The 16,561-nt window shown below is 42.5% G+C and overlaps 1 protein-coding gene across 2 annotated transcripts in view; it reads left to right on the top strand.

Annotated features, from left to right (window-relative positions):
• Window positions 1-15,109, top strand: part of gabrb2a (gamma-aminobutyric acid type A receptor subunit beta2a) — a 39,440-nt gene extending 24,331 nt beyond the window's left edge. Inside the window, exons 5-10 of one of the 2 annotated variants that reach the window (XM_074648420.1) lie at window positions 2,213-2,295; window positions 7,716-7,853; window positions 8,101-8,253; window positions 11,092-11,336; window positions 11,809-11,949; window positions 13,062-15,109. In XM_074648420.1, coding sequence (XP_074504521.1) covers window positions 2,213-2,295; window positions 7,716-7,853; window positions 8,101-8,253; window positions 11,092-11,336; window positions 11,809-11,949; window positions 13,062-13,418 — 1,117 coding nt within the window. In that variant the 3' untranslated portion in view covers window positions 13,419-15,109. The remainder of the gene's footprint in view (window positions 1-2,212; window positions 2,296-7,715; window positions 7,854-8,100; window positions 8,254-11,091; window positions 11,337-11,808; window positions 11,950-13,061) is intronic. The other variant, XM_074648421.1, reaches the window with a different exon arrangement.
• The last annotated feature ends 1,452 nt before the right edge of the window (window positions 15,110-16,561 follow it).

The following is a 16,561-nucleotide window of genomic DNA, read 5'->3' on the forward strand; positions in this document are numbered from 1 at the left end:
AGCTTAAAGGAATAAATTTACTTTTTGTAGCATTTTGTACTAATAGGGAATGATGCAATACGTGCACTGATGGACGACAGTACAATTTCACAATTTTTTTGCATTGCATTGTGGGACAATAGTGAACATCAACAGCACAAAACAAATTAATTAAGCATTTTTTGGTAACACTTTATTTTACAGGTCCACACATTTCATGATAATTGGGTGATAATTAGCAAGTAACATTTTAGAAATTTCTTTGGAATTACTGCCAAATTACAATTACAATATTTACCTTAACATTTATCGAAGATTACTAACTATATGCTAAAGTAGCATGTAATGGTTAAAATAGGGCCCTTAGGCTTGAGAAGCGGCCGTGCGCTGCTCTACATCGGAGGTGGAAAACCAAAACTAATAGAAGACACTTCTGATCAGGCATAAATCTCACCATTGTGTGACGTATTGTCTACACAAATGTAACCTGGTAGCTAATGTAATGATTCAGGGAGTTTTTTAAGAAATTACATATAAGTTATTTGCTAATTATTATGTATTTATCAGCAGACATGGAAATAAAGCATGTCAATTAACTTGGTATTCTTTTCCTGGAAATGTATTAAATAAATTACCAGCTATTGAGAAATAGCGGAATATAATTGTTAAATAATGTTTATAATAAAGTCATTTTCGATAAATGTTATGGTAAATATTTTGAGGGGTAATTTGGCAGTAATTCCAAAGAAATTTCAAATAGGTTACTTACCAATTATCACCTAATTATCATGGAATTTGCAGACCTATAAAATGAAAATCTTTTTTGTACACTTAAAGGTAGGGTCGACGGTGTTGGAAAGCTAGCAAAATTTGAAAGCAGCATCGCCTCAGGAGCTCCGTCTAAACCCGACAACGCCACACACACATGCACGAGCACCGCCGCATCGTAACTACGTCACAGACACAGAGCGGAGAGAGGACCTCAACTCAACAACGCTACTTCATGACAAGTAACCGCGGCAGTTTTACGTTTGGCTGAGTTTTCTCTTCCATTCTCCAGGAAACATGCGGCAGCGACGCGCTTTGAGTGCACGCCCAGGTTAGAGTACCAGCAGGGAGGCAGGGAGGCATCTGATTGGTTCTTTCCAAGCGGACCGCGAGGCAGTGATTGGTAGACGTTTGTACAGGATTACAGCAGCTACAGATGACGGCTCTTTTCCAGTCCTTTGTCAGAGCTCATCAGTAATGGATCGCTGTCGGGGTGTAAAGACCATTTCAACCAATATAACAAATAGTGTAAACTGGATAACATCGTCAACCCTGCCTTTAATTTTGTCACTTTTCCAGTGTGAACACATTGCATACTTAAAACCTGCTTGTAATTAGTTTGTAGTATGGACTTGGGACCTAGCTCAAGTGTTAAAGAGCTTTAAAATGCTGCAAACTCGAAAGATAATGTTAATGTCATGTCACAGTCCAGAATCCCTGGATGTCTGTGGACATTTGATTGAGGAAAAAAATGTCTCACTCGGTAAATCAATTGCTACAAAAATTAATAAATGTATTAATTCAACCTTTATTTATACCGGGTTGTCCAATGAGAGCAGTTTAGTCTCCCTTTCATAACTATCACTGTCACTATTTAATAAAGGCAAAAAGCCAAAAAACAAAACTTGCAAAAACTGCTAACAAAATATAAGGATAAAATGATCAAAGGGCATCAAACTAGCAATAAACTGGGCTGTTGTTGTTGTTGCTTTGTAGGCCAGTGCCAGGATGAGAGGGGTTTAAACATACCAGGGTGGAAATGGTGGAAGGAGAAGCACTGTGAGTTAGTTGCAGGGACCAGCAGGAGGTTTCTTTAGAGACCCTCAGAACAGGAAATACAGAGCGAGACTACTGGCTATGAGCGACTGATACACCCACAGATTGTGGAAATGATTTGGGCTCAGCAGAAGTGGATCATTTTTTTTACTTGTAAATATATTTTTTCAGCAAACTTCTACTAGCATTTGATTTTGAGTTCATCATGATTCACCTATTTGATCACATTTTCCATTTGAACCTGTTGTTTTTGGAGGAATGGTTCTGTATCAGGGGCTGCTCAGTTATAAGGATTTGTCATCATCCTGCTTTGACATCATTCTCTGTGTTGAAGGTCAAATGAAATGCACCGGGCTTTTTGGCCAGCTCTTTGACGAATCCTATATTTTCCATCCCACTCTGTGTGTAGGATCACCACAACTGCAGCCTGCATGATGGACCTGCGCCGCTACCCTCTAGATGAGCAAAACTGCACCCTGGAGATTGAAAGCTGTAAGTACCGTTGTCCCTGACAACCAGCTCTCACGCCCACACGTAGACGTAGAATTAAACAGATCCCACGTACGCATGCAGCTCTGAAATCTGGTTTGAAAACAGTCTGCCGGGCCCGGTGGCGGCAAGGTAGAAGGAAGGTTGATAAGACCGCATGTAAAATGCTGAGAAAGGCTGATGAGATATCAAGAGATACGCATCAAGAAGAGGAACATCACTAATGGCTCACTGACTGATAACATCCAGCCTAATTAATTCAACTCCAACTGCAGTGGCTTCCCAAGGCGAGGAGGAGCCTGATTAGGTCCAGTGTTTCAGGGGTGTGCTGATAGTGGATGTTATGTGTAGCTTCCTCCCGAAACTGCCTCCATGTTTGTACACTACAAAGAGCTCATTTCACATGGAGTTTGTAATTGTACGTGATCCTGCGTTCTCGAGTCGAGGGAGGGAGGGAGTGTGGAGGAACATGAGAAGGAAAGACGAGGTCCTCTGCGTGTTTTATCTGGGTCCCCGGAGAAAAGGATTATGGGGCTGGGATGTGGTGTAGGGCTCAGTCTTTCCGGGTTTGATCACACTACTGCCAGCAACGTTAAGCAGCACAAAAAAACAGCGCGGGTCAGAACCGCCTCTCGCTGCTCCTCTCCCATTATGCTCGCCATCTCTCTCCTCATCACTCTCTTTCCGTTTCTCATCTCCTTTCTTTGCACAGTCTCATCCTCGTCTTTTTTTTTTCTCCCAGTCTTTTTATCTCTCTCTCTCCATCACTCATGCTCTCTTTTTTTTTTTTTTTCCCTCCTCTCTCAGGCAGCCCAACACAAAATGCACACACACACACACACACACACACACACACACACACACGCGCACACACACACACACACACACACACACACACACACACACACACACACACACACACACTCCCTCCCCACACACACACACACAGCTCCAGTTTGATCACCAGGCAGTATCTGCTCTCATATGGATTAACTGGCAATGGTTTTAACGTTGGAATCGCTTCATGCCAGAGCATGCTATTTTATTCAGACTAATGAGCCCAGAGAACTCTCACTTCCCTTGATAAACTTGATGCATTTTTAACAGACACAAGTCTTAAAACCCCAGATCCTCCGATACATCAGCAGCTCACTGCTGTGGCTCAGACCACTGGTCTCACATGCTGGACTGCACTGAGCAATAATTGATTTCTACCTCCTCTCCAACACTATAGATCTATTGTAATCCATACATAGGTACACATGCAAATACACACCCACGTACGTATGCATATCTTAGAGCTCATACTGCTTCGTCTCTCACATGACAGCCCAGGATGAATACTGTGATTTAATACATTGACATCTTTCCGAACAGAGACAATGGTCCAGAACTAATGGAGCTACAAACTGACTGACCAGTTATGCACGCGCCATAAAATGCTCCTTTACTACAGTCTTCGTGCCAATATTTCCCTTTCCCAAACTCCTCGACACCCTCCTAATCACAGCCTGATCATCATGGCTGATCAGAACTGAACTCATCAAAACAGCAGTATGGTGGACTCGGCCCTAATTGGGGTGATGCGGGGTTGCACAAGGCTGGGATGACGATAATGCAGGCGTGGAGGGAGAGCTTAGTGTATCTGCTGGTGTACGATTTCAACATCAATCCCATTATGCTGCACAGCTGCACCAGGTTGTACTGGTAACAATTAAAGAACGAGGCTAGCGATAATCTATAATTTTCTAATTTTCAACAAATCCCATGAAAAGACCAAAAACAACAATTAATTGATTCTACTAATAAGTATTGTTTGCGTAGCCAAAGTCTACTTTATTCCTCTGTGTCATAGACCTCCATTGTTGTAAATACTCAATAGAGCACCAAATTAAATGTGGACTAATCCGCATCTGAAAATAGTCCCCAACAAACACAGATTTACTCCTGTTTGAGTTTGCTAAAAGCTACAGCGCCCAGCTGTATAGGAAATTATTTTCCCTTTTTTTCTTTTTTAAATGTACAGTGTGTAGGATTTGGCAGTATCTGGTGTTGTGGTTGCAGATTGCAACCAACTGAATACCCTTCTGCTCACTCCTCCCTTTCCAAGACTGCGGTAACAAGTGCAAAACCGTGGTAACGGCATTCATCTCGCTCAGAAGCCATCCTTACCACAATAACACTACTTTAGGAGCAACGGAATTCAGACGGCGGCTGGCGGTACCACGGTTTTGCAATCTGCGGCGCAGGTTAACGCAGTTTCACGAGCATGTCGGAGAACTACGGTGGCCTTCAGGTGATGTAAAGAAGGCTCTCTCTAGAGCCAGTGTTTGGTTTGTCCATTCTGAGTTAACATGGCGGACTCAGTAAAGATTCAAGATTCAAGATTCAAGATGTTTATTGTCACGCCGGTTGTACAGGTACAAACGTGGGAAATACTTTTTGCTGGGAAGCTCCATTAAAATCATAAATTATATTACATTTACATTACAATTATAAAAGGAAATACTTTATACAAGGGCATATTAACAATATATACAGGCATATTAAGAACATATGTATTAAGAATATATACAGTATATACAGTATAAGATATATTTTTGTGTAAGAATGTGTCGAATGAATTATCGATTTAAAAGTCTGATGGCCTGAGGAAAAAAACTGTTCCTCAGTCTGCTGGTGTGAGTCCTGGGGGTCCTGTATCTTCTACCAGAGGGCAGGAGGGAGAACAGGCTGTTGTGGGGGGGGGGGGTGTCGTGTCCTTAATGACCCTCAGGGACTTCCTGAGGCACCGCTGGGTGTAAAGCTCCTGCAGGCTGGGCAGCTCGCACACCCGGTGATGTGTTGGGCCGAGCGCACCACCCTTTCCAGCGCCTTACGGTCCACGTTGGTGCAGCTGCCATACCAGGTGGTGAAGCAGCCTGTCAGGAGGCTCTCTATGGTGCCCCGGTAGAAGTCCCTGAGGATTTGTGGTTTCAGTCTGAAAGTCTTGAGTCGCCTCAGAGCGTACAGTCTCTGCTGGGTCTTCCTGACTACAGCGGTGTGGGTGGCCCATGTCAAGTCCTTATGGATGTTGACACCCAGGTATTTAAAGGTGTCCACCCTCTCCACCGCTGTGCCGTTGATGGTGACTAGGGGGTGAGTGCAAAGGTAAAGCTCTCTATGTAGATGTGGAGGGCTCATTCTAAGCTAACAAAAACACAAGGATTCTTAGTTTCAGGTGATTATACACTAATGAAAACATAGTTATGAATATTATATTCCATTTCTGCTAATAGATCCCCCGTAATGTTACACACTGTTCCTTTAAAGAAAACTATATATTTGTGACCTGTTGTTCAAGATGTACATCTTCAATAGGAAGCTGAGTGAAACAGACAGGATAAGTAAGTCAGAATTTGTAAAGAGACTGAATAACACATTGTTGGTATTGGTTTTTCTCATGGGATTTGTTGGGAATATAGAATAATGGCAACCGTAACCTTTTCAGAGCAGACATGTTGACATATCTTACACAGATGTAAATAGTGAGATTAAGAGTCTTGGTGTTGCGCATGCAGGTTCATGTAGAACGCAGCCATTGTTGATACTGTTAAAGCACCTGTGCTATGCCTACTACGACAAGTCAAAATGTCTGCTGTGAAAAAGGCCTATGGGTGAAGTTAGCTGCCTGTCCAACCAATAACAACCCAACACGAGCACCATGACTGACTTCACCTTGAATGCCGCAGCAACAAAGAATTGTGTGTTAATTTTTAAAAATCAAAGCCTCGCAGTTTAATTATTCATCACATCTGAATAGGTCACTGCCTCTATTTTGAGTGCGAGGCAGACAAAGTAGAACTCGGAGCGATGTGAGGGAGAACAGAGATGGCTGCTCCCGGTTCGCCTGCGTCGCTGTTCATGTCAGAGACAGTCTGCAACACTGAAGTCCCCCAACTGCAACGGTTTGCATCCGTGTGCAACAAACACATCGAGCTCCAAAGCAACTCACATGCTATTTTAAAGCTACATAACACAGCAGAGTGTTATGTAGCTTTAAAATAGCATGTGAGTTGCTACTGCAGAATATTTCGTCCCATTCATTTATCCATTTTCTCTATAAACCCCAGAAGATCCCCATATAAACTCGGGAAAAAAAGTTTGGAAACTTGTGTTTGATGGATTATTTCTCTGTTGTTACAATGCTAATGGTCATTGTATTTTACATCGGTGGAAAGACTGTTTATTTACCTTCGCAATGATGTCCAACTTGTAAGGATCACGCATTTGTGGGATGAGCAGCACAGCTGATTATGTGCGCCCAAGTAAAATTTGCCAAAATGCTCCGTCAATGGTAAACAGTGTATTCTCCTGTTGGTATTGACTCTTGTTTTGAGTTGTTTGGTGGATTGGATGATTGAACTCTCTATAACAAGGAACAAACAAGACATAGATATGGGATCGCCACTGGCTGCAGAATCTCATCCCGATATCTCACTGCATTGAGATGGCCTTCAATGATGACGAGCCTTGATTTGCCAGTGAGGGAGATGCCGCCCCACACCATGACACTGCCCCCACCAAAAGCTGTTACTCGATCTGTGCAACAATCAGCATAGCAGGAGAATGCACTGTTTAGCATTGGCAGAGAATTTTGGTAAATTTCACTTGGGCGCTACCCACATAATCAGCTGTGCTGTTCATCCCACAAATGCATGATCCTTACAAGTTGGACGTCATTGTGAAGGTAAATAAACAGGCTTTCCAACGATGTAAAATACAATGCCAAATAGCATTGTAACAACAGAGAAATAATCGACCAAACACAAGTTTCCAAACCTTTTTTTCTGAGTTTATGTGCAGTCCTGTAGAAATTGTTTTACACTGAAAAGCATCAGGGAAGTTTCAAAGCTTTTTACCTTTAAGTGACTCACCAGACATCACTTTTCAAATTTAAATGTTGTTTTTAAGGGTTATTCTCCAACGCATACAAAAATATTTAAAATCAATGTCCTACCTTGCAGTAACAGCCATTGTTTCAAGTTGATGTAAGTAGGTTATGAAGACAAACCTGCTTGAGATCGTGATCAAACACAGTGAGCATGTAGCTATATTTATTTGTGAACGTGTTTGTATTGGTGATGCACTTGAGGAGGACAGAGCAAGGCCCCAGTTAAACGGCGGTACTACAACTTCTGTGTCCGTCACGCGACGTCTTCTTTTGACCCCTCAAATGTACTTTGTGACCCCATGTGGGGGTCTCGACCTCCAGGCTGGGAACTACTGCTCTAGAAAATGGTGAGTGGTATTTGTAGTGAATGAGCTAAAACACACAAAACCACTGACATTGACATTTAACATTACCGCACTACATGATGATGTATTATAGACCATTACTGGGAGATGATAATGATAATATCTCTTCGGTTTTTCCTCTGCAGATGGCTACACCACAGATGATATTGAGTTTTACTGGCGGGGAGGAGACAACGCCGTGTCCGGGGTCGACAGAATAGAGCTGCCACAGTTCTCTATTGTCGAATATAACCTCATCTCTAAGAATGTGGTCTTCTCTACAGGTACACAAGAGTCAACTCTGTCTCTGGTCATTTGACTTTGTAGCAGCAGGTGCACTGGCTGCTACGCTGAGCTGGAAACAGGTTTTTTACTGTAAATGAAAAACATTCTATAGTTTAACATTAAAATCCACACATGCATAAAAACGTCAGATATGGCAGGCTCCCTGGTGTCAAGGAAAATATAGCTTTTAGTGAGCGTCATTGAGGAAAATCTATTTCTATTCCTCTCTCCCTGTGCCTCCTTCAGGTTCCTACCCCCGCCTGTCCCTCAGCTTCAAACTGAAGAGGAACATTGGTTACTTCATCCTGCAGACATACATGCCTTCCATCCTGATTACCATCCTCTCCTGGGTCTCCTTCTGGATCAACTACGACGCCTCGGCTGCCAGAGTGGCCCTGGGTAGGAACGCCTTGCCACCGCTGAACACTGACCCTGGGAAATAACCCAAAGCTAAATGATAACTGAGCATAAAAAGAGCCATTTAACATAGATTGAGCCTTTCGCATTTCGACGTGCTTTAGATCTATACATGATTGTGTCTGCCTGATTGCTTTATTTTCCCAGCATTTACTTTTTTTCTCATTAGCTCTAAGCATGTGAGTGATAGCAGTGTGTGATAGGCTGCCTGGCTAAATGTCTGTTGTTCAGAGATGACTATATGCATGACTCATGCAGAGCGAGATGCGCTGCAGCTCGACCTTGAAGCGTGCTGTCTTTCTCTCTGCCTGTCTGTCTATCGGAGCCTCTCATTGGTCGGAGATCCCAGCTTATCAGAGCCAGATCACAGCTAAATTTCAGCCTAACGAAAGGTGGAAACATTTGCTCAAATGCACATTTGAATGTTTTTACACAAATGTCAAACTGATGCTGAAATGAAAGCCCACTTTAGTGTTAAACTCGGGTATGACAGGTCGGAGCAGCACAGGAAATGGTTTTGAGCTTTGTGTGTGTCCTTCTTGTCACACACCATTTGTTTTCTGGAGTGGGACACATGCGGGTTGGAGCCCCAGACGGTGCGTTCAGAGGGTAACGTGATTTAAAGATCTGTCTCCGCTCAGTGTCCTGAGAGCGTGCAGCGAGCGAGCGCAGCCAATGAGAGATGAGGCTCCGTGCTACAGTGACACTGCTGGCTTCTGGGTTATTTATAATACGTGTGAATCTGACCAAATGCAGATTGTGCATGCAGATGACTAACGTATCAAACACAGTGTGTGCATGTCAAAAAAAAACTGGTGAATTGTGCTGTAACTAATAGCAGATGTTTACAATGTGCTTTTATATAGCCTACAGTTTGTTCCGTGTCCATTTGAATACATGATTGGATGTAAACCTTATGAAACACACACACACACACACACACACACACACAGTTTCAGTCTCAAGAGGTTTCCAGGGATCTTTTTATCCATATGGGTTCACATTACTTCAGGCCAATCTGTTTGCTATAAATAAATGCGATATAATGTACGTGATTAACACAAATGCTCATGTCCACAAGCACGTACTCAAATCCTTTTGAAGATGAGCACCTGATCTCAGTCATTTTGATGTAAGGCAAATTGTGATGAAACAAGACACATTTGTCCATTCACTACGTCCTTTGTGATGGACACTCAGTAGTTAACCGAGTAGTGAGCATTAATTTAGATTTCGGACACTTATCTGCATTTTATGTCATCAAAAATGATAAGATCAGCATGCTAACAGATTCACAAGGACGTGCTGATATGCTGACTTTAGCTGGTATAATGTTTACCATGTTCGCCATCTTAGTTTAGTGTGTTAGCATGCTGACATTTCCTAATAGAGCGCTACAGGGATGATGTACCCGGAAGTTAGACTCACACGGGTTCCCTCGACAAAAAGCCAATAGGGTTTTTGCATTGGGTTTTAGATTATTGCAGAAAATAATCTCTGTGGCAAACAAAGGTTTATGATACTTACACGTTTTGTTCTGTAAAATAATCTCCACAAATGAACACCACTTTTATGATTTTTAAAGTTTGAATGCAATTGTTAGAAGTAAAAAGTTAACATTAGGCTATAAACAAACAAACACACCACGGTCGCATGACTTCATTTAACCACTTGTTAGTAACCGCCTTTTTAAAGACACGTAAAGGCTTCAAAATTCACGAGTGGGATATTTACTGACATATTTTATGTCGTAGAATAAAATGTTAAAATCTCTTAAGCTTGTGTTAAACACAGACCTTATTTTATCTAACTAAAAACCCATTTAAAAAACCCATTGTCTTCGAGACGAGGGAACCGGAAGTGTTAAAATGCTAACTCACTTCCGAGTTTTAGGCTGGAGTTAGGAGGCTAGGTCACGTGCGGACATGGGTCCTGGGGTATGGGGTATAACACATGAGCAGTGTAACAGAAGCTGCGGTCGTGCGTTGCGATTGGCTCAATTTCGGCGAGTGCAAATGAGATTTTACTGTGTTACATGTGTTATACCCCCAAAGATATGACGGGTGACCCAGCCTCCTTTATATAGGCCTTGGTTTTAGGACTCATTCCTGCAGCACTCTATTAGCACTAAACACAAAGTACAGCTGAGGCTGATGGGAATGCCATTAGTTTTGCAGGTATTTGGTCATATGGTATTGGAGAAATTAAAATTTTGGCCTGATGATGGCAATAGATAAAAAGCTAATGAATCACCAAAATGCATATGATTCATCATGGGGAGCACATGAATGTTTGTACTAAATTTCATGGCCATCCAACCGACACTGTCAGTAAAGAAAAAGGTAATGCCTGCACACTACTCCGTGCCACAACTTTTATTGACTACGTTTCGATCTTACTTGGATCTTTGTCAGGTCAAAATGTTGATTGACGTTACCTTATTTTTTACTGATACTGTTCTGATAGCCTCGATGTGAATATAATACACTCAAAACCACAAATGTCAACCTGCTGGTGGCGCTAGAGGAAAAGTCAGGGAAACACCAAAGTCAGTTGGAATCATCCTCTGGGGACCATGCATGTCTGTACAAAATGTCATCTTAATGCATCCAGTAGTTGTTGACATATTTCAGTCTGGATCAAAGTGTTGGACGACAGATCAACGTTTCCTACAGCAATGCAGCTAACATGGCTAAAAATCATAACTTTTTTGTCAAACTAACAACCTTGTGTTTTTTTCCTGTACAGAAGATGTTAAAAATGTCTTTCAGTGTCTAAAGACTTCACTTTCTTTCTAAACGTGTGACCTGTGGTATCCAGGGATCACTACGGTGCTGACCATGACCACCATCAACACCCACTTGCGAGAGACGCTCCCAAAGATCCCCTACGTGAAGGCTATTGACATGTACCTGATGGGCTGCTTTGTGTTTGTCTTCCTGGCCCTGCTCGAGTACGCCTTCGTCAACTACATCTTCTTTGGCCAGGGCCCCCAGCGGCAGAAGAAGGCGGCCGAGAAAGCGGCCGTGGCCAATAACGAGAAGCTGAGACCCGACCCCAACAAGGTACGTGTGCAGGCAGACTTCCTCTAGAGGTATCTGTGCTGTCGGTTAATGTGTGTGTTTGTTTCTGTCGGAGCAAAAATGACTTCTTCTCCTCTCAAGGTCAATGTGATGCTGTGATCAATGCTTGATGTCCTTTACCAGCACTCTTTACTCCTGCTCTAGCTCTCCGTTTCTCACTGGTTTAGCCTTGTGTATCAACTTTATTACTTATACTAGGATCTGAAAGAGTGAATGCAGAAGCAATGATTGGCTTATATTTTTATTTCCATATATTTGTGTGTCTCTCAAAGGGCAAGGCGCCTTGGAAAACAATCCCTGGCTGTGGTGCCAAAGCCTTCCCTTTAAATTTTACACAGCTGCTAACGTTGGCAGGAACAACAGCAACATAAAACCAATAAAACACCCTTTCCTTCTGAGTGTGGCAAGCTACGATTTCCCCCTAAGTAACAGTGCTGATTTTGTATGCTTGCAGTGGCTGGTGGGAAATGTAGTTCAGAGAGATGATGCTCTGTATGCCAGAATGAAACAGAGGGAAATTGACGCATATGACTCGATGTGGGATCCCATCTTTGTGGACGATGCCGCATTAGGACTAGGCGAGCAAAGAAATAAGGTACTGGAGGTTTTGAAAGTCAAAACTAACAATGTCATCAATCTGAATCAATCCCGATCAGAGGAAAATGCTGTAGTTTTATGTGCATTTCTTTGATTTCTATAGATTTTTAAGGCAACTTTGATCATCACTCCCACCATTGTGTTTTTCCCTCTCTTGGTTTGCTCTTCATGCATTTTCCTGACAAACATGGCTCGGCAGTTTGATTTCTGCAGGCATTTAATTTAACCTCAACTTGGGCTGTACTTCCAAATTGATGGGAAATGACAAATATGGCAAGAGAGAAGAAAACATCAGTAGCTTCTCTTAAGATAATATTACAAATACTGTACAACCTCAAAGGCAATTGATAACTCTCTTAAGGCTAAGTGAAGCAATTGAAAAAAAAAAAAAAAATGGATCGTCATATAAGAGAAAGAGATTATTTGCAGTTTGATGAATAGTGCCAATTAAGTGGCTTCGCTTTCAAAGTGAGTTACACAAAAACAACAACCAGCTCCATTTACAGCGGGACAGGATTGGATTATAGGGACGTTTTTCCTCAGAAGTCAGGCTATGGATGAAGAAATGTTGATCCGAATTCACTTCCCTACAACGTCTTTCCTGACCTGCCACCCCCGAACCTTTTTAGCCTCTCCTCCATCTTTGCAAAGTCCTTTTACTAGTTCTCTCAACCTTCTCCTGTCACATTTTTTTCCTTTTGCTTTCTCTTGTTTTATTCAGTTTGTCTTGTGAATCGACAGAATTTTAACCAAACTCTGGTTGAAATTCTGAGATGACAATGAAGATTTCTCCATGAGAATTAGTTTGTGGAGTGCGTTGTGTGCTCTTCCAGGAATGTTATCTCATAGTCTTGTGCTCGTATTATCACTCAGATATTGATTGACAGATGATCAATGATAATAATTTAAAGTGATTCAAATTTCACTGTAAGTAACACAATTTTTGACTCATTTGCATTACCCATTATAGCACCTCATCACTATTATTTACACAGTGAATGACTTAATGATCATGGTAGCTAATAATCATTTTACTATAGACTTAGTTTGTAGATTTCCCCGTGGCAGTAACTTCTCATGTTCTCCACCTGTTTTTACACCCTCACACAGATGACTCCCGACGACAACATCCTGTTCAGCACCCTGGAGATGAAGAACGAGATGGGTGGTGGCGGGGATCTGTCCCGGGGCCTGGGAGCACCCGGAGACCCCCGCAACACCATGCTGGCCTACGATAGCTCAACGCTGCAGTACCGCCGGGCAGCCATGGCCCGCCAGAACTATGGCCATAGCGCCTTGGAGCGCCACGCCCAGAAGAAGTCGCGCCTACGGAGACGGGCCTCCCAGCTCAAGGTGAACATCCCAGACCTGTCCGACGTGAACTCTATCGACAAGTGGTCCAGGATGATCTTCCCCACCGTCTTCTCCTTCTTCAACGTCGTCTACTGGCTCTACTACGTCCATTAAACCCGGCGGCGCCCGGTGGCCAGCTTGCGAAGATGGAGGAGGGAGGGAGATGGTGGGATTTAGGGAGGATGAGAGAAATCAGGAGAGAGAGAGAGATGATGTGAGAGAGAGAGAGAGAATGAGAGATAAACAGTGCACCGACTTTTTTTAGCTGGTTCATTTTAGAAAAAGCGAAGAGAATGCAAAGACTTTCGGATGGACTGCAGCAGCACCCAACACTTCAGTCAGACTCTTTTAGGATTTGGGAAACACCTTAAAACGACTGACAAACACTCGAAAAAGAAGAGCGAGTTTTAAAAAGACATAAATGGTGCCTGTTCCAGAATTTCAATATATCACTAATATTTGTCATTCGTAGCTTACTCTCTGTGGATCAAATATTTATGCTTGTGTTTGCATATACTTTAAGAATTTGTTTTGTTTAGTATCTATTTACTTCGTAGCCGAGCTGTCTGCATCCAGGAAAGCTTTATAAATGATTTTAAAGGAGTCATCCTTAATAGTCTATTTTCCTATAATTACTGTATATCAAAAACATCCTTTAAAAGCATGCTTATGTTTGATTTCATTTGCATCTCAGTCATGATGACGATGGAGCGCAAAGCGATTTTTAGTTTCACTAGTTGAGCTTAGTCTGTCAGTTACCATTTTGCAGCTTTGGCTTTAGGATGATGGCTCACCTGGGTGGATGGTTGGAGCATCGCTGGATGACAACAGGTGGACAGCAGGGGGCGCTCTTTTCTTTGCACATCCCTGTGGGGTTTTAATGGTGCCAATGCTGAGCAGGAAAAGCTTCCTCAGGTTGTTGAAGGTCTCGTGTTATCTGGTGGAAGAGCGGGACTGTTGGACACTGACGCTTTGGCCAATTTTTTTTTTATTTGCTTTTTGCCTTGCTGACAGAATCAAGTCCATTTCACCACGTGTTATTTTTTTAAAGAGAACATTTGACTCCTCAGTAATCACTGCCATCGTGTGAGGAGCTTCAGAGTGGCTTTAACACGACATAAGCTGGCGTAAGAACTTTGCTAACAGGTGAGCTGAGTTTCATTGCGACCAGAGTTGCTGCATAAATATGGCAATCCACAATCATCATTACCAGTAGAACTGAATGATAGAAGTATGATGCGTTTCATTGTGATTAGGTTTTCTGTTTTGAAAAACTGTAGATAAACATAAATCATGTTTAAAGAAAAAGAGATGATTCATTTTTATAAATCAATACTCGCATTATTGTGTAAATATTATGGATTTATTCTATTTAAATGGGTCTCTGTTGTTGTTTTTGCAGTTGAATTACAGATCAAATGTTCCATTCAGTCAAAAAAAAGAAAAGAGCAATTTAACTGAGGAAAAAGAAAAACACAATTCACAACTTTGCTGACTCTGTACTTTTGGGACTTTTCTCTCTTTTCTTTCTTTTTAATGGACTCTAAAAGCATCTACTTGCTGAAACTAAAGCACTTCCAGACACCAGTGACTTTTGGGTCAAGGTTTTGTTCTCCGGAGATGACTAAACAAGGACCCCACTATCCAGGCATTGAAGTCAGGCATATTTTGTACAAAGTTTCTGTAAATTCCAATTGTAATATTTCATAATGACTGTAAATATCTTGTGTAATGATTGTCAGCAATTATGAAGATGTATCTAAATTCAATTAAAACTCAATTCAGTCTATCACTTCAATAACAGAGTACATGGGTGGCGGTTTTATGTGTCCGGGATGAATGTGTTCACGATGACTGCTTGTCGGGCTCATGGCTGATTGAGCGTCTGAATGAGTGAGTGAACAGCTAAACCCGACGCAGAGTGAGTGGGCAAGCGAGAGAAACAAATGTAGGGGTGAACAGAGAGATGTGAGGGCTGCAGCTGGGGACAATTGGCTGCATAATGGATGGAGAGGCAGAGCGAGAGGCCACAGTGGCGGTCTGGGCTCGGCCGGGGTCTGAGCAGGGCAGAGCGCCGGCCCCGGCCTCAGGGGACATTAACGCAGAGAGCCATGGATATGGAGGCACTCTGTGGACTCAACTGTGGCCCGCTGGCTGCAGGGGCCAGAGCGCCTGCTACAAAAAAAAGACGGGAAGAGAAAGAAAATAAAGGGCAAGAAAGAGAGCCATCCATCCATGCCTCGACCTCTCCGTGCATCCTCCCCTCACTCAGCAAACCCACTGCACTGCACTTTCTCCCTGACCTGACCACTGTTACAGCCCTTAAATGGATGCTATTGAATATTTGATGGTGCAAAACACTGAATATTTAAAAAGAGATTTTGTTCTAGTAGGGCCTAATGTGCAGCTAATGTTTGATTTTGAACTTAAACAACCAGAAGAACACAATGAGATACCAACGGAGGGAGGATGTTTTAACTGAGGAAATATCTGATGAACAAATAAGCATAAAAGCAGGAAATGAGGATTTTAAGATTGTTCGATGGTTACCTTAAATATACAGTTTCTGGACTATTCTCATTGAGCTCAGGAAAATGGAGGTCTAAGTCTTAATTTTTGTCTTAAAACCACTGTGATGTCTGATGTGTGTTGTGTTTTACGTGGCTAGGGTTAGGGTTCTGGGGGGTTGAACCCTAACCCTAATCCTAGAGCGGGCACCAAAAGGGCTAGAGCTGGCCCTGATCATGTTTGAGGATTTTGTTTTGGAGATAACAGAAGAGACCCAGATAGGAATGAACGTGGCGTGTGTGTGTGTGTGTGTGTGTGTGTGTGTGTGTGTGATGCTTCTGGGTGTAAAAACTCTGAGTGCAATACTACCTAAAAAGGCAAAATGGTGTAAAAACTGATGTAACGCGACATGTAACCTTGTTCCAGGTTCCTCCATGCACTGGTAAGAAACAGCTCTACATTACTGTTCCCCTTCACTATAACAGATGTATTATCCCACTACAGTAGACAGATGGTTTGTGCTAAATTGGCCCTCTCTCTCTCTTTCTCTTTTCCTCTTTTCAAAAAGGGCATTAGTGTTGACATGTAAGAGAGGGGGGGGACAAGGCAGATGCTTTCTACTTTGTAGTGTTTCCATGTCACTGGAGTAATTAGGAATGCACAGACCTCTGCTCTGTGGATTTGTGTGTGTGTGTGTGTGTGTGTGTGTGTGTGTGTGTGTGTGTGTGTGTGTGTGTGTTTTGTTTCCA

Source organism: Sebastes fasciatus, chromosome 10 (genome assembly GCF_043250625.1).
Source record: "Sebastes fasciatus isolate fSebFas1 chromosome 10, fSebFas1.pri, whole genome shotgun sequence".
Taxonomy (NCBI): Eukaryota; Metazoa; Chordata; class Actinopteri; order Perciformes; family Sebastidae; genus Sebastes; species Sebastes fasciatus.